Source organism: Equus przewalskii, chromosome 1 (assembly GCF_037783145.1).
Source record: "Equus przewalskii isolate Varuska chromosome 1, EquPr2, whole genome shotgun sequence".
Taxonomy (NCBI): domain Eukaryota; kingdom Metazoa; phylum Chordata; class Mammalia; order Perissodactyla; family Equidae; genus Equus; species Equus przewalskii.
The window spans coordinates 84,849,071-84,867,468 of record NC_091831.1 but is presented as its reverse complement, the minus strand read 5'-3'; the positions used below and the strand labels follow the sequence as shown (position 1 = coordinate 84,867,468).

Here is an 18,398-nt window from a genome sequence, read left to right as displayed (position 1 = left end):
ATATGGATGACTTATCACAGTTATAAAATCTGGAGCTTTTCAACTCATGAATCTCATGGTTCAAATGTGAAACAGTACACAGACTGCAAACTGCATTTCATGTGATTCTAATGGACCCATGAATACAGGAGCAAGAGAGGAATAAAAAGGATGAAAAAATCAAAAGACGTGGAAAATCTCCAATTTTACCTTTAGGAAACGGTGTCCTGCCACCACTTTGCCCAGCAGGAGATCGATGTGTATACCCAACATAAGTATTTGCCCTCAAGATAAAAACAAACAGAGAAAAAACCAAAGCAACAAAACAAGAAAGTCAACTCCTTCCATGCATACAGAGCTATAAATGGAGTGTGACCCAAAGAACAGGAAACACAGCAGACGTGACTTCAGAGTTTAGGAGTGACAGTCATGATTCCCACCTATTGCAGACTTCTGGGGACATGCAATTGGTCACCTCCCGAAGGTGTTCACTCAACTTCAGACAGGTCTGACGCCAAGAAAAGACCTTTATTTTTCTAAGCTAAACCCTGTATCTTGAATTGTCCTGCCAAAAGTTCTTAATTTTCTACATATGGACCAAAAAGAACAAATCTGCCTTCAATAATTAATTCGTCCACTTAACATACATATTGGGTATACACACTGAATGGCTGTGTCCCCCCAAATTGACATGCTGAAGTCCTCACTCCCAATGTGATGGTATTGGGAGGGGGTGCCTTTGGGAGGTAATTAGGTTCAGATGAGGTCATGAGAGTGGGGCCCCCAGGATGGGATTAGTGAGTTAATAATAGGAAGAGAGACCAGCGCTCCCTCTCTCTCCACCACATGAAGACACAGCAGAGAGAAGGTGAGCATCTGCGAGCCAAGAAGAAGGGTCTCACCAGGAACCAAATCTGCCAGCACCTAGCCCCCAGAACTGTGAGAAATAAATTCCTGTTGTTTAAGCCACCCAGGGTATGGTCTTTTGTTATGGCAGCTGAGCTGTGTCAGTCATTGTGCTAAGAATTGTTACACAATGGGGGGCAAACAAACTCAGTCCCCAGAACCATAGAGTTTATTATCTAGAAGGATGGATGCATATTAAACAAAAAGTAAACACAAAAATGAATAGTTACACAATGTGATAATTGCTAAGAAAGAAAAGTACTGGAGTCTATGAAAGAGAAAAATAGAAAAGGGTGATTTAAACTCAGGTGTATCCAGGAAGGCTACTGTGAAGAGGTGACATGTGAGCAGAAACTTGAAGGATGAGTCAGCGTTGGCTAGGGAAAAAGGAGAGAAGACTGTTCCAAAAATATGGACTAGCTTGAGTGAAGGCCACAGAGCATGAAACTACCTGTGATCTTTGAGGAACACAGAGAAGCCTGGGAATCAAGAGCTTTGAGAAATAAGATAAAGTTAGACACACAGAGGGCATGAAGAATGCCCCAACAGCTTTGTAGAAAGTCATGAAATCAAGCAGTGCTGAACTTTCAACTTTGTTCTTCATTTTTCAAAATTCTTTTCCCCATTCTAAATCCTTTGCATTTATAGATAATTTTCCTGGAACAAGTTTTTCCAGTTCTACTTTTAAAAAAGTCTTCTAAGATTTTCATGGGGATTGCATTGAATTTATATTTCAGTTACGAAGATTTACCATCTTAACAATATAAAGGATTCCAATCCATGAATATTGGATATCTCTCCATTTATTTAAATCCTCTTTAGCTTCTCTTGGCAACCTTTTCCACTAAGTTTTCCCCTAAGGGTATAATTCTTACACATCTTTTAAAAATATGTTCCTAAGAATTTTATGCTTTTGTTGTTATTGTTATTTTTTTATTTTGTTTTCAAGTTGTTGGTTATTAGTATGTGAAAATACAACTGATTTTTGTATAGTGACTTTGTTTCCTGCAACCTATGAAGATTTATTTACTAGATTTAATTTTATTAAAAAATTGTTAGGATTTTCTCCAAAGACCATCACATCATCAGAAAATAAAGACAATGTTACTTCTCCCTTTCAAGTCTGTACACGTTTTATTTCTTTTATTGCTTGTTGGTCAGACAAGGACCTGCAATACAATGTTGGGGGAAAAGCAGTCAAGATGTCATCATTAAGTATATTGTTAGTAGTCAGTTCTCTGTCTGTGCCTGCTATTTATTTATCTTAGAATCATGAATGGGTGCTGTAACCAAGTGGATAAAACTCCACTTGAATATGATGTATTAGCCTTTTTATAGATGGCTGGATTCTATCTGCTACTATTACATTGAGGATGTTAAAAGTTAAGTTCATGAAAGATATTAACCAGTAACATTCTTTTCTTCTAATGTCTTTTTTGGCTTTTAGTATCAGATTTATGCCAGTCTCATTAAATGAATTAAAAAACATTTTCTCCTCCTCTATTTTCTGAAAGAGTTTACAATGACTGCTATCTCTTTGAACGTTGGAGAGAATTCACCAGTGAAGCCATCTGGGCCTGGAATTTCATTTGTGGTGAGGCTTACAAATCCAATATCTTTAACAGATTTATATCCAGATTTTCTCTTTTTTATTCAGTTTTTATAACTTGTGTTTTTAAATAAATTTATCCATTTCATCTAAGTTGTTGAATTTGTTGGCAGAAAGTTGTTCATAATATTGTCTTATTATCCTTCTAATGTCTAAAAGATCTGTAATGAAACCCCCATACTCATTCCTGAGATTGATAATTTCAGTTTTCTCTCACCTATTTTTCTTGATAGTCTTGCTTGGGGTTTATCAATTTTATTAAACTTATCAAACAACCAACTTTTGACTTTGCTAATTTTCTATGCTATTATACATATTCTAGTTCTTTATTTAAAAATAACTTTGAGTTTAGCTTTTTCTTATTTTTCTATCTTTTAAAGGGGGAAACTAAGAATCTTGAATTTAAGAATTTTTTGTTTCTTATATAGGCATTTGAAGCTATAAACTTTCCTGTAAGCACGATTTTAGCTGATTCCATAAACTTTGATGTGTTGTGTTTTTATTATCACTTAGAAAGTTTTTTTACCTTTCTTTTGTGATTTCTTTCTTTGACCCATAGGTTTAGAATTATGATATTTAAAATTCACTAGGGATTTTCTAGATTGTTTATTTTTATTGGCTTTTAATTTAATGTAATTACAGTGACAGAACATACTTTGGAAGAATTTACTCTTTTGAAATTTATTGAGATTTGACTCTATGGCCCAATGAATGAGCTGCCTTGGTGGCTGATCCATGCATACTGAAAAGAATGTGTATTCTGCAATTGTTGGGTGTTGTGTTCTATAAATGTCAATCATGTCAAGTCGGTTGATAGTGTTGTTTAGATCTTCTATAGGCTTACTGGTCTTTTGTTTACTTCTTATGTCAATTTCTAAGAGAATGTAGTTAATATTTGGATTATTTTAGATTTTTCTATTTCACCCATTAGGTTTGTCAAATTTTAACTCATAAACTTTGATGCTTCATTAGGTGCATACATATTTAGAATTGTCTTTGTGGTGCAATTGCTCCTTTTATCATTACGTAATGTCCCTCTTTATCCCTTGTAATACTCTACAGCATAAAGCCCACTTTGTCTCATACTGGGAGCTCCTCATCAGCTTTCTTATGCTTACGTCTGCATGGTATATCTTTTACCTTCCTTCTCAATCCACCTGTAACTTCCTGCTTAAAATGCTTGTAGACAGCATATTTCTTCCAGTTTTATGTTGTTAATGATGGGAGGTCTAATCAGATATCTGTTATTCCATTGTAGCGTGTAGAGAAAGTCCATATTTTTTTTCATCAGTACCATTAATATGCACCATATTAATGGCTGCATCTAACAAATGCGTCTTAAGAGAGCTACACACCAGCCTGTGGTGCCCCAAAGGCAGGGACTGATCCATAGCTCTGTTTAAATGCATTTGTTAGATGCAGCCAATCCCTTCAGCCTACTAGAACTTTATAGATCATTTTTTCCAATCAAAGGCAGTGCTTTCCAAACTTTAATATGAGTAAAAATCAGTTGGAGACTTAGTTAGATACAAATTTTGATCCAGAAGATCTGAGATGAGGCCTGAAGTTCTAATTTATGACAGCAATGCTGTTCTGTGTGCCACGCTTTGAATGGCAAGGATGTATAGGTCTCGCTAACTCGCAGAGTCATTCAGGTCTTCTATGCCACAGGTTACCAACTTCAGTGACTTGATGGTGGAAGGTGGGTACGTGAGAGTGTGAAGCCAGCACGTTTAGTAATAAAACAGAGGATAGACGGACCAGAGGCAACCTGAAGAGTGCTAGCACCACCAAAGTCATTCAAATTTAAATATTTAAAACATGATGCTGCCAAAAGAAAAAACAAGCTTGTGAGGCAAATTCAGGTCATACCCAACTGTTTATAATTCCTCTTCAATGTCCTTATCTACATATTAATTTAAAAATTAGAATCCTTACATCCAAATTGACAATGATCCATGTGTAAGCAGGCTTTAAGTTCAGTCAGCAAAGAGCAAGTGATCCATCTCAGGTTTGGCTGTGACTTCTTAGATATAATACCAATGGCATGATCAATAAAAGAAAAAATTGGTAAGTTGGCTTTATTTGGCCTCATTGATAACTAGTCCTTTCCAATTCATAATTTTCCCCATTTTATCCACAAATATATCTTAAAACTGACATAGGTCTTAGGAAAACCCATATATATCCTCCTCTTCTCTCTCTCTATATATACATATTTATATAAATAATTTAGAAATACATCTAAATATTTATTTATTGATCTATCATAAACCTTTTATTTGTTGATTTGTATTTAAGGTTCCTCCATGTCTTTTCATGGCTCGATAGTTGTTATTTCTTTTTAGCACTGAGTAAAATTCCATTGCCCGGATGCAATCTAGTTTATTTATCCATTCACCTCTTTAAGGATATCTTGGTTGCTTCCACGTTATGGCAATTGCAAGTAAACCTGCTATAAAAACTCTTATGCAGGTTTTTGTGTGAATATGTGGTTTCAATTCATTTGGGTAAACACTACAGAATGTGACTTCTGGATCATATGGTAAGAGTATGTTTAGTTTTGTAAGAACCTGTCAACTTTCTTCTAAAGTGGCCATATCTTTTTGAATTCCCACTGGCAATGAGAGTTCTTGTTGCTCCACTTCCTAAGCATTTGGTGGTGTCAGTGTTTTGCATTGTGGCCATTCTAGCGGGTGTGTCATGGTATCTTAACGTTGTTTTATTTTTCAATTCCCTAACGACATACAATATTAATCATCTTTGCATACGGTTGTTTACCATATGTATATCTTCTCTGGTGACACGTATGTTCAGATCTTTTGCCCATTTTTAAAATGGGTCATTTTCTTACTGTTTAATTTTAAGAGTTCTTTGTATATTTTAGATATTAATCCTTTATTTGATATGTATTTTGCAAAGCTTTTCTCCCAATCTGTGACTTGTCTTCTCATTCTCTTAATAGCGTCTTTGTCACAGAAGTTTTTCATTTTAATGAAGCCCAATTTACCAATTTTTTCCTTTAGTAATTACGCTTTTGGTGTTGTATCTAAGCATTCACCACCAAACCCAAGGGCACCTAGATTTTCAGTTTATCCTAAGACTGCAAATAATGATACAATATTTAAAATCAAAAGTTTATAGCAAGTTTTGTGTTACTAAAGGCTATTTCTCTACCTTGATTGGTAAAGAAAAGATTGGTAGGAAAACTGCCTGGGGATAAGCAGACTGCCGGTGAGCTCAGTCTTTTTATTTTCCCCTCTGAAATTTTGTAGGTGTGCGGGCAGAAGACAAAGCTCTTATTATGGATTGCTTATCCTTCCCTCGCTGAACACAAGAATTTATCTGTAGGAAGCATTTGTTCACTTTTAATTTACAAATTTGATATTTCCAAATTCAATAAACAGAGAAACATCATCTTAAATGCCATGACTAGGCCAATTACACCAACCTCCTCATTTTACAGATATAGAAACTAAGAATCAGAAAGGTCAAGTGACTAATGTCATCCAGCGAGCTGGTGGCAATACCCCAACAGAGCTGCCTACTTCCTAGACTGTCATCTTCTCTCCCACAGCTCCTAGTCAGGCTGCTTTTTCCTCAATCCAGGACTCCAAACCTCAGAGCTATTTCTTGGAGTAGCAAGGTCCTTGTCAAAACAACAATAGTATCTATCCTTATATGGTTCTTTCTACAGGCCAGGTAATATTCTAAACTCTAACACGTGTTGGTTAATCTCCTCCAATAGCCCTATGAGATAGATGCTATTCTTACCCCTATGTACAGATGAGAAAAGTAAAGTACAGAGAGATTAGGTAATTTTCTCAAGATCACACACCCAGTAAGTGGGAGAGAGAGGATCTGAAACCCAGCAATCAAGCTTCAGTGTCTATGCTCATTACAACTACACTCTGGTATCTCTCCCAGTTGTGGCACTGTGCTTCTGCCCTCCAAAAGGTGCCACTAGGCCAAATGTGATGCCTCTGAACATAGGGTGTTACTCACCTAGGATTTTTCTTTTTTATTTTCTTTTGGTGAGGAAGATTGGCCCTGCACTAACATCTGTGCCAATCCTCCTCTATTTTGTATGTGGGACACCGCCACAGCATGGCTTAATGAGCAGTATGTAGGTCCACGCCAGGGATCCAAATCCACAAACTCCGGGCCACCAAAGCAGAGCATGCGAACTTAACTGCTATGCCACTGGGCCAGCCCCTCACCTAGGATTTTTAGCCAAAGCATTTCCTCAATACAGGGCAATGATGCCTGCAGTGCCAAACCACCTGCTGATGCCACCTTTTTCAAACGACTCTGCTTTCATCATGATAACAGGGGAAGATCTATTCGTAATAGTAATGGAGATGAAAGTAATTACAACATTTTGAGACATTTTCAGTGAACTGTAAGTGAGATAGGACCTCCTCCCTGAATGTACCTCATACCCACTCCAAATGAGAAAGGTAAAAATTGCTTAAGTTAGTTGCTAAGTACGTCTCTTGTTCTCCAGAAAATTTCAGTCTCTCTTGGATACCAGACTTTTGTATGTGTTTTAAATAAATCTATAGGTTCCAAAGACTAGGACATTTATATGGATGGTAAGTATGAACATTTATAATGGGAACTGCCATCATTATTGAATGGTTTTACATTAGCTTGAAATGTATAGGTTGAAGATCATTTGGATGAATAAGAAAGATAGATTGATAAAGAGAAGACAGATATCCATCATTCAGCCTTCCAGATACCTACTGAAATTACCAGGTGATTGTTTTAAACTATAGAGAATCATGTATCATGAACCTAGGGAAGGATGCTACCAACTTACCAAATATTTTGAGAAGAAGGCAGAAATTAGTGGGAGACAGCAATAGGAGACACGGATTCATTTTGCTTTGAAAGTGCATCATCTCAGTGGATTTCCTTTTCTATCTACATAGACAAACAGTTCAACAATGGAAGGCCCCTGGATTCCTCTGGGCTCTGCAGGGTACAGCATGCAAAAACCTCAGTTTACTGGTGTTTGTCTCTGACATGGAGAATAGCAAGGCCAGAAAGGAGGTTAAAAAACAAGATACACTGTGGCTTTTCTTACTGTTGTAGGTGCTGGATCAATCAGAATTCTAGAAACAGAAACTTTATCAGTAGGGCAAAAATTCAAAAGGGAAAATTTCCCACTAAGGCCCAGGACTGGTAATGGGAATTTATATGACAGTCCTCACCTCCACTTACAAGCCAGGTTAGAATCTGAGAGGACGATTCTACTTGCAGCCAGGTGTACTATTAGGAGATCCAAGGAGACTCTATCTATTTGTCTATGGAAGGGTTCTCCAGAATCTAGCAAGAGCAAACTAAACAGCAAAAAACCACAACATGGGGGCATAAAGAAAAGATTCAGCATGAAAGAAATGATGTATAGATACATTTATATTATATCTCATTAAAGATACTAAAAACATATTGTTCAAAAATAAAGTAAAATTTTAAGAATATTTGTTTTTCTGTAGGTATAATTCACTATAGGAAGGACTCTTTATAACAAAAAATTAAAATAAAATCCATAAAGAGTGACTGAGAAATAAAAAAGTACTAACAGAGTGGGAGGAAGAAAGAATGAAAGAGAAATAAAAGCATACAGGTAGAATTTATACATTCATTAACATTGTTGAAAAGTCTATGAACACTGGAGAAAATCTAATCAGAAATGCGGGAGACTCTCCTAGAATGAAAAGGAAAAGGATAATAAATTAAAAATAATCAAAGAGAGTACAACAGAAATGGAGGACTCATAGCACCAACACGTGAAAAGTTAATGTTCCTGGAAACAAGACAAAGATAAATAGGAAAGATTTAATAGATGAGGAAATACCTAATAGATGACAAAATTATTGAGCTAAAGTGCAAGTTTCTTTTTGCATGTAAAAAGGAGAATTCTAGTCATAATTAATGACATATAGGTCAACTCCTTATTAAATATTGATGGCAGATTTTTAATTCAAAGCTATTATTAAACTTAGTTACAAAGAAGAAAGCATAAGAAAGGAGGAGTGGTGGAGGAGGAAAGGAAAATAAGAAGGGGAGAAAGATAATAGAAAAAGAAGGAGAAAAAGGATCAGAAGGAGGGAGAAGTGAAAGAGAATGAGAGGAGGAGGAGGATGACAAGAGGGCAGACAAGAAAAAAGTGGAAAATGAGGACGAGGAAGACATGGAGGAGAAGGAAGAAGGAAGAACAGTGGGGAGGAGAGAGAGGAGAAAGAAGAAGGGGAGGAGAAGAAGGAGGAGAAAGGGGAGAGGAAAGTGACAAGGAAAGGGAGGAGGTGAAGACAGAGGAATGGGAGGGAGAAGGAGGAGGAAGGATTAAAGGAGAAGGAGGAACACGAAGGATGAGAAGAAGAATGGGGGAGAGAGGAGGAAGAGGGGAAGAGAAAGGGAAGAGGGAGGTGAGGAGGGAGAAGACAGAGATGGAGAAAAAGAGGGAAGAATAAGAAGGGAAGAGAGGAAAGGAAAGAGGAGAGGACGAAGAGGAGGTGAATGGGGCTTCTCTAAAGGATTACATACAGGAAGAGCAACGGAGCAAATTATATAGAATTCAGGCAATGGGGCAAATTCTATAGACTATTAAGGAGAAAACATGTGAAACAAGAATATTATACCCAGATAAGTTTTAATTCATGTGTGAATGCAACAGAAAAAGATTCTCAGATATGCTCTCAGAAAATACACAACTCTTGTTAGGTACATTGCTCAAAGAGCTACTCTAGTTGAACAAAAACTCATTAAAATAAATAAATAAACAATGGTTGTCATAGAATAAAGAGACAATCAACAAACATTGAAACCACCGGAACATAGAATTCAGTCCAAATAATGACTATAAATATGGATGAGATAAAACAAAAGAATGAAAATGCCGAATATATATCTTAGAGAAAAAATAAAATATCTTTAAAAAGAAGAAGAAAATAAAGAACCATAGTACACTAAGTCTAAAATCTCATGTTTTATCAACAAAAAATGGTTGCATAAGTGGAAGGAAAGGAGGATAAAAAGATATTCTAGTACCATCTTACTTAGGGAGAGATATGTGAATATATGGTTTTACTCTTGATTCTGAAAGAGAAATAGTAGTGGATGTATATCTCAGCCTAAAGGAAACTACTGGAGGTTAAAAGAGGATGTTTAACTTCCAATGGTGATAGTGGGGAACCATAATAATAATAATGGTAATAGAATGTTAAACATCACGAAAACAATTTAGAATGCATCAGTAGACATGATAAAAGTAAAATCAAATATATTTATATTATAATATTTGTCAGTTGTATGCAAAAAATTGGATTATGTAAATGAAATGGACAAATTCCTAGAAACACACAACATGCTAAGACTGAATCTTGAACAAATAGAAAACCTGAAGAGACCTATAACTAGTAAGGAGATTGAATTAGCGATTAAAGACCTCCTAACAAAGAAAAGTCCAGGACCAGACAGCTTCACTGCAGAACTCTACCAAATATTTAAAGAAGAATGAATAGCAATCCTCCTCAAACTCTTAGCAAAAGAATTCAAGAGGAGGGAACACTTCCTAACTCATTCTACGAGGCTAGCATCACCCTGATACCAAAGCCCAAAAAAGACTATAAGAAAAGAAAAGTGCAGGCGAATGTTCCTGAGGAATATTGATGCAAAAATCCTCAACAAATGCCAGAAAACTGAATTCAACAGCATATTAAAAGGATTATGCCCCATGACTAAGCAGGATTTATTCCTGGAACGCAAGAATGGTTCAACATACAAAAATCCATCAATGTAATGCACTACATTAACAGAATGAAGAAAAAAGCCACACCATCATCTCAATGCAGGTAAAGCATTTGACAAAATTCAACACCCCCTCATGATAAAAACACTCAGCATGTTAGGAAGAAAAGAAAATTAGCTTAATATAATAAAGGCCATATATGAGAAACCCAAAGCTTTCACCCAATGGTGAAAGACTAAAAGCCTTTCCTGTAAGATCAGGAACAAGAAAAGAATGCCCACTTCCACCGCTTCTATTCAACCTAGTACTGGAAGTCACAGCCAGACAACTAGGCAACAAAAAGAAATAAAAGATATATAAGTTGGAAAGGAAAAATTAAAAGTATCTGTGTTGTCAGACAATATACCCTTATATGCAGAAAACCTTAAAATTAGACATGTGCACACACGCATGTGCACACACACACCCATATTAGAACTAGTAAGTGAATTAAGCAAAGTTGCAGGATACAAAATCAATGCAGAAAAATTAGCTGCATTTCTACACATTAAGAATAACAACCTGAAGGAGAAATTGCAAAAACAATTCCAGTTCCTGAAAGAAATTAAAGACACAAATAAATGGAAAGACATCCTCTGTTCATGGATTGGAAGACAATATTGTAAAGATGTCACTACTACCTAAAGCAATCTACAAATTCAATACCATCTCTACCAAAATTCCAATGATGGTTTTTGAAGAAACAGAACAATCCATCCTAAAATTCATATGGAATCTCAAGGGACCCCAAATAGCCAAAATAATCCTGAAAAAGAACAAATTTGGAGATCTCAAATTTCCTGAATTCAAAATGTCCTACAGAGCCACAGTAGTCAAAACAGTGTGGTACTGGCATGAAGACAGACATCCAGACAAGGGGAATAGAATAGAGAGCCCAGAAATACTATCCCACATATGGCCAAATGATTTTCAACAAGGGTGTCAAGAGTATGCAATGAGGAAAGGACAGTCTTTTTAACAAATGGTGTTGGGAAAACTAGATATCTTCACGCAAAAGAATTAAGTAGGACCCTTACCTTACACCATGTACAAAAATTAATTCAAGATGGATCAAAGATCTAAATATAAGACCTAAAACTATAAAACTCTTAGAAGAAAACTTACTGGGAAATTTTCGTGACATTGGATTTGGCAATGATTTCTTAGATATGACAGGAAAAGTAAAGGCAAAAACAACAACAACAACAAAATTTGGACTTCATCAAAATTAAAACTTATCTGCATCCAAGGACACTATCAACAGAATAAAAAAGCAACCCATGGAATGGGAGAAAATATTTGCAAATAATATATCTGATAGGGAATTAATATCCAAAATGTATAAAAATGTCCTACAATTCAATAACAACAAAAAAAAAATGTAAAATGAGCAAAGGACTTGAATAGACATTTCTCTAAAGAACGCAAATGGCCAATAAACACCCGAAAAGATGCTCAAAATCACTAATCGTTAGGGAACCGAAAATCAACACCAAAATGAGATACCACTTCATACCCATTAAGATAACTATTACGGAAACAAAAACAAAATGGAAAACAAGGGTTGGCAAGAATGTGAAGAAACTGGAATCCTTGTGCATTGCTGGTGGGAATGTGAAATGGTGCAGCAGCTGTGGAATATAATAAGGGTACTTCCTCAAGAAAATTAAACATAGAATTACCATATAATTCAGAAGGCCGCTCCTGGATATACGCCCAAAAGTATCGAAAGCAAGGGCTTGAACAGATATTTGTACACACATGTTTATAGCAGCATTATTAAATAATAGCCAAAAGATGGAAGCAACCCAGTGTTCCTTGACAGATGAATGAATAAACAAAATGTGGTATATGCATACAATGAAATGCTACTCAGCCTTATACAGGGAGGAAATTCTGACACATGCTACAACATGGTGAAACTTGATGATATGCTAAGTAGTCAAATTCATAGAGACAGAAAATAGAATGGTGGTTTCCAGGGTCTGGAGAAGTGAGGAATGGGGAGTATTGTATAAACTTTCAGTTTTGCAAGATGAAATATTCTATAGGTGGATGGTGGTGATGTTTGCAGAACAATGTAAATATACTTAATGACACAACTGTATACTTAAAAATGATTAAAATGATAAAATTTATGTTAGTATATTTTACCACAATTTTAAAAATTAAAATTAAAAAACAACAAACATATATTTTAATAATATATTCTAATATCTAGATAGTTGTTTTTAAACAAATTGTGAAGTCTATTCAATAAGTAAAAAAATCATAAAAATAACAATTTAAAAACTGAATATAGAAGACTATCCATTGAACAAATTGGATGAAAAATGTTTTAATTACCTCCTGAAAAGGAAGAAATCAGACAGCTTCAAAAGGGAGTTGTTAGGGCAGAGATGGAGTGGAACAGAGTGATATAGGAGCAAAGTTTTGTATACTTTTAAAGTTGGCATTAATCCAAAGAAAATTATTATAAATTAAGATATTCATTGTGATGCCTAGGGCAACCACTAAGAATATAACTCAAAAAATACATAGTAAAAGAAACCACAGGGGAATTAAAATGGTATGCAAAATATATCTACATAACCCCAAAAAGGGCAACAATAAAGGAAATAAGGAACAAAAAAGATGAAAGACATATAGAAAACAAATATAACAAAACGGCAGAAGTGAGTTCTTCCTTATCACTAACTATAATAAATAAATATAGATTAAACTCTCCAATTAAAATCTAGACCTTGGTAGAATGGATTAAAAAACATAATCTAATTGTATGCTATGTAGATGGGACTCACTTTAGATTCAAAGACAAATAGATTGAAAGTGTGAATGGATGAAAGATTGAAAGGATGAAAAAAATATTCTGTGCAAACAATAACCAAAAGAGAACTGGAATGGTTATACTAATATCAGATAAAGTAGACTTTAAGACAAAAATTTTTATGAGAGACAAACAAGGACATTATATAATGACAAAAGGGTCATTCACTAAGAATATATAACAATTACAAGTATAAACATATGTACACATAACAATAAAGCTCCAAAATATATGAAGCAAATTGATCGAAGGGAGAAATGGACACTTCCTCAAAAAAAAGGTGGAGACTTCAATATCCCACTTTCAATAACTGATAAAACAACTAGAGAGAAGATCAGCAAGTAAATGGAAAACAGGAACAACCATATAAACCAACTGGTCTTGAAGATGAAATAGACAATATGAATTGCCCTAGAACTGTGAAGAAAATAATTCATAATTTAAAATCTCCAAATTATGAAATCTCTAGGTCTAGATGGTTTCCCCGGAGAATTACACCAAACATTTAAACATGAATTAACACCAATTTTTCATAATCTCTTCCAGAAAAAAGAAGACGAGGGAAGTCTTCCTAAATCATTTCATGAGGCCAGTGCTACCCTGATATCAAAACCAGAGAAAGACAGCACAAGAAATAAAAGTAGAAACAAATATTTCTCATGAATTTAGATGCAAAATTCCTCAACCAGAATATCAGCAAATAGAATCCAACAATATATGAAAAGAATCATAGACCATGACCAAGCAAGATTCATTCAAGGTGTACAACATTGGAAAAACAATCAACGTCATCTCTAATATTAACGAGCTAAAGAAGAGAAAGCATATGATCATGTCAACTCATGCAATAAAGGCATTTGATAATATCCAATACCCATTCATGATAAATATTCTGAGCAAGTTATGATCTATTGGTTTAATGCAATCACAACTATAATTAATGGAATTCCTATCAAAAGCACAGAAAAGTTTTTTTATTGACATAGACAAGCTTATTCTAAAATTTGTACAGAAAGGTGCAGGTCCTAGAATAGTTACAACAGTCTTAATAGAGAAGAATAAAATGGGAGGAATCACTGTCCAAAGTCAGGTTTACTCTGTAGCTCCAGTAATCAAGACAGCGTGGTATTGGCAAAGGGACAGACAAAGACCAACGGAACTGAGCAGAGGACTCAGAAAGAGACCCACACAAATATGCCCAACTGATTTCTAACAAATTACAAAAGCAATTCAATGAAGGAAGAATACCCTTTTTAATAAATGGTGCTAGAGTAATTTGATATCCATAGACGGGAAAAAAATAGAACTCAACCTAAATCTTACACCTTATACAAAAATTAACTAAAAAATGATTGTGGGCTGAAATGTAACATGTAAAACTACAAAACTTATAGGAAGAAAAAATAGGAGATTATATTCAGAGTCTAAGGCTAGGTAAAGATTTAGACGTGACACCAAAAGCATGCTCCACAAAAGAACAGATTTACAAATTGGACCACATAGGAATTAAAAACTTTTCTCTGTGAAAGACCTTGTTAAGAGATTCAAAAGACAAACTATAGAGTGGGGGAAAATATTTGCAAACCCCATATCTTGCAAAGAACCAATATCTAAAATACATAAAGAACTGTCAAAATTCAACAGTAATAAACAATTCAATTAGGAAATGAGCAAAATACATAAACAGATATTTCACCAAAGAGGATATATTAATAGTACTGAGCACTTGAAAACATGTTCATCATAAGGAGTCATTAGGGAAATGCAAATTAAAACTACAATGAGATATCACTCTATGCCCAACACAATGGTAAAATAAAAACAATGACAACACTAAATGCTGGCAAAGATGCAAAGAAACAGGATCATTCCTACTTCACTAGCAGTGATGTAAAATGGTAGTCACTTTGGATAAAACAGTTTGATAGTTTCTTATAAAACTCAGCATGCCATTACCACACGACCCAGCAATTGCACTCTTGGATATATATCACATATAAATGAAAATTTACCTTCACATAAAAACCCACTCACAAATATTCATAGTGGCTTTATTCATAATTACCTAAAACTAGAAACAACCCAGATGTCCTGCAATGAGTGAATCGTTACACAAACTGTGGTACGTCTGATACTACTGAGCAACAGAAAGCAATGAACTATTAATGCACACACTAACCTGGATGAATCTCTAGAACTGTGCTGAATTAAAAAGCCAGTCCCAAAATGTATGATTCCTTATATAACATGCTTGAAATGGCAAAATTTTAGAAATGGAGAACACATTACTGGTTGCCAGAGGTTAAGAACAGGGCTGGAGGGGAAGAAGTATGAATGAAGTGGGTGTGCTTACAAAAGCACAACACAAAGAATCCTTGTAAGGATAAAATTATTTAGTATCTTTACTGTGATGGGGATACACAATCTACACGGGATAAGACGGTATAGAACCAAATGCACACACATACGCACACACACAGAAAAGAGTACAGGTACAGGAGGAGAAATCTGAGCAGAATCAGTCAATTGCATTAAAGTCAATATCCTGGTTGTGATAATATGATACTAAAGTCTTGCAAAATGTTACCATTGGGGGAAACTGGTTAAAGGATATTAGAAGACCTCTCTGCATTATTTCCCACAACTGCATGAGAATCTATGATTATCTCAATAAAAATGTCAACTAAAAAAAAAACACCCGATAACATCATACTGAGTTTTGAATCTTAGTCAAGGAGTCTGAACTCTTTTAAATGGCATTTGGGAGCCATAGAAGCTGGCTAGTCGAGTATGGATGACTTGATTAGCGCTATGGATGAAACGAATCAATACGACGATGGCAAGTATGATGAATTAAAGGAGAAATTACTGAAGGCAGGGACACAAAAAAACACAATCAGGGATCAAGTGAGAGGTGACATTGAAGCCGATATTGTACCCAAGGAAGGGCAGAATAGATCTGTGCCTTTGATCACTTCAGCAACCACATTTCCAGCATATGTTCACTATGTCCAAGTTCTTCTGTAATTTACTCAGTATGTGGGAATCTGATCATAAAACAAAGCCATTTCCAAGATATTTCACTATGTTGAACTAATTCTTTTTTGTCATATTTTTAATATTTTGGTAAAGTGAAGAAATACTTGTAGTCCTTGGTTTTAATAATTTTATAAATATCAGTGAAATAAGTTTTCTAATCACTGTAATAACCGGCGTTTTTAAAAATAATTTTAAAGTGTTTGAAGACTACAAAAATATATTAGACTTGTGGTTTTAATTAATTTTAATTAAACGTTTAGAAAATTTTGATTAAATAATTTTGTAATCAATGTTTAAACGTCTGAGGAAATTTCAATTGTTAATTTTTAATCTTTTGATTTATTAGTCTTACAAGCAGGATTTAAATGTTCAGAGAAATATTATTAATGACTTTACACATTTATTCAATTGCGCATGAAATAAAATACAACAGGAGTGAAGCTCTTCATGCATCAAATTCAGATCAGGGATCTAAGCCCTGTCCTGCCCGGACAGGTTTGCATCCTCTCTTTACAGCCTCTGAGCACTGAACGGTCCCAGATCTGGAAGGAGGAATGGATCTTACCTTATGGGGTTGTCCATCCTGGACACTGTGAGGAAAGCAGCCAGATTGGCTGTGTAGGAGGAGCACACGATGAGAGTGAAGAGCCACCAGCTGCCCATCACAATGCGCATGGCCATGGAGTTCACTGAGGACTCACCACCTGCAGGAGGCAAGCAAAATGGATTGGTCTCGGGCTTCTGCTCTCACGTTCTTCCCCATGTAAATGTCCCGCCCTGCAGCTGGGCATAGGGAGCCACTACTGGTGATGGGTTGGGGAACAGAGAAGTGACTGTCAGCTGGTTATGAGGGACTGTGACAATCCTGGGAAAGAATCCTAAGACCACCAATCTTGGAAAGAAATGGAGGACCACAAAATATGGAAAAGCCAGGACTGGCCTTTTAGTGATGTGATGTTTGTCAAAACACCAAAGATAGAGTTCTGAATATCAAAATTTGCCAGTTAGGAGGTTCTACCTCTCTCTGTTGAGAACTTCCTGGGCTGCAACCTGATGTGAGGTCCCTTTCCAATTTCAAATTCACATAGAGTAGTCTCAGGAATTCTGTAAATACAGAATAACCTCCTACCCGGAGGGTTCCTTAGCTTTCTTTTAAACCTCAGAAATAAGATGTACCATATCACTGTTACTAATATTCAGCCTTCACTAGATGACTTTTTTCCCTAGGATTTTCAGAAATCATTGCATGTGACTTTCGGTCAGAAGCTGCCTCTCTGAGGCCAATTATTGCTCCTTAGTCCCTTATGTGGTATCGGAAGAAAGCTTTTCACTGACTCTTCTCATACAACCTCACAGAAGGTGACACATGTTTTGCCAGGTGCAAACAAGGCCAAGGCTCACATTAGGAACTTTGCAATTTGTCGTTTCTGCTCAAAATCGCATAATCCTTAACTCCCCAAGTGCTATTCAGACTTCTCAGGGATAGGAGACTGCATCTCAAGAATGGCTGGAGTACCGCGTAGATGATTGCAAAACAGTCATGATTTTTTTTTTCCCATTATGACTTCAAATTTAAGCAAGATACAGTTTCATCTGACAACCCCACGTGCATAACAATCAATCTAATGTAGGAGGGGAGGAAAGTGCAAAGCAGAACTCTAATTTTATCTAAAGTGAAGAATCAGGATTGACGTTGAGCTCCTTGTTGTCATTTCATTTAATTTCAATCTGATATTACTCAGAGAGAAATGGGGTGCAGCACGATATGAGTACTGGCCTAGAGATTAAATAAAATTGCATTTAAAATGACTTTGGCAAAGTGCAAGTAAGAGCTTTGCCAATGGACAAGTTCTCTCGGGCCCCTGGGGATATTCCAATATCAAGAAACCAGGAAGGTACCTTGCTGTACAAAGGCTCCATAGACGATCCAGATGGCACTGTGCAAGGTGGCTGAAGTGGAGGGTCGGGGCTGGGCGGCATTCTGAGCCCTCACAGCCTGTATCCGGTTCAACACAAATATCAGCACGCCAACAACAGGGATGGCTGCCGCAATGCAGGCCCAGACCGCGAAATCAAAAGGAGCAAAAAGAGAGAAGATGCTGATTTTCTCCTCGGGCTTCTTGATTAGGATCCCCACCGAATAGTCCATGTACCGCTTGCTAAAGTCCACAACGCTCTCCCTCTCCGGGGTGATGGTGATGGCGGAGATGGCCAAGTCCGCTCTCTGAAAGGCAAACATC

General features: G+C 36.1%; 1 protein-coding gene across 3 annotated transcripts in view; it reads right to left on the bottom strand.

The window, feature by feature from the left end:
- Nucleotides 1–18,398, bottom strand: part of GRID1 (glutamate ionotropic receptor delta type subunit 1) — a 671,187-nt gene that overhangs the window by 90,348 nt on the left and 562,441 nt on the right. For all 3 annotated transcript variants that reach the window (XM_070616293.1, XM_070616307.1, XM_070616296.1), the window contains 2 exons: nucleotides 18,058–18,382; nucleotides 16,724–16,862 (listed from right to left, as the gene is read on the bottom strand). In XM_070616293.1, coding sequence (XP_070472394.1) covers nucleotides 16,724–16,862; nucleotides 18,058–18,382 — 464 coding nt within the window. The remainder of the gene's footprint in view (nucleotides 1–16,723; nucleotides 16,863–18,057; nucleotides 18,383–18,398) is intronic.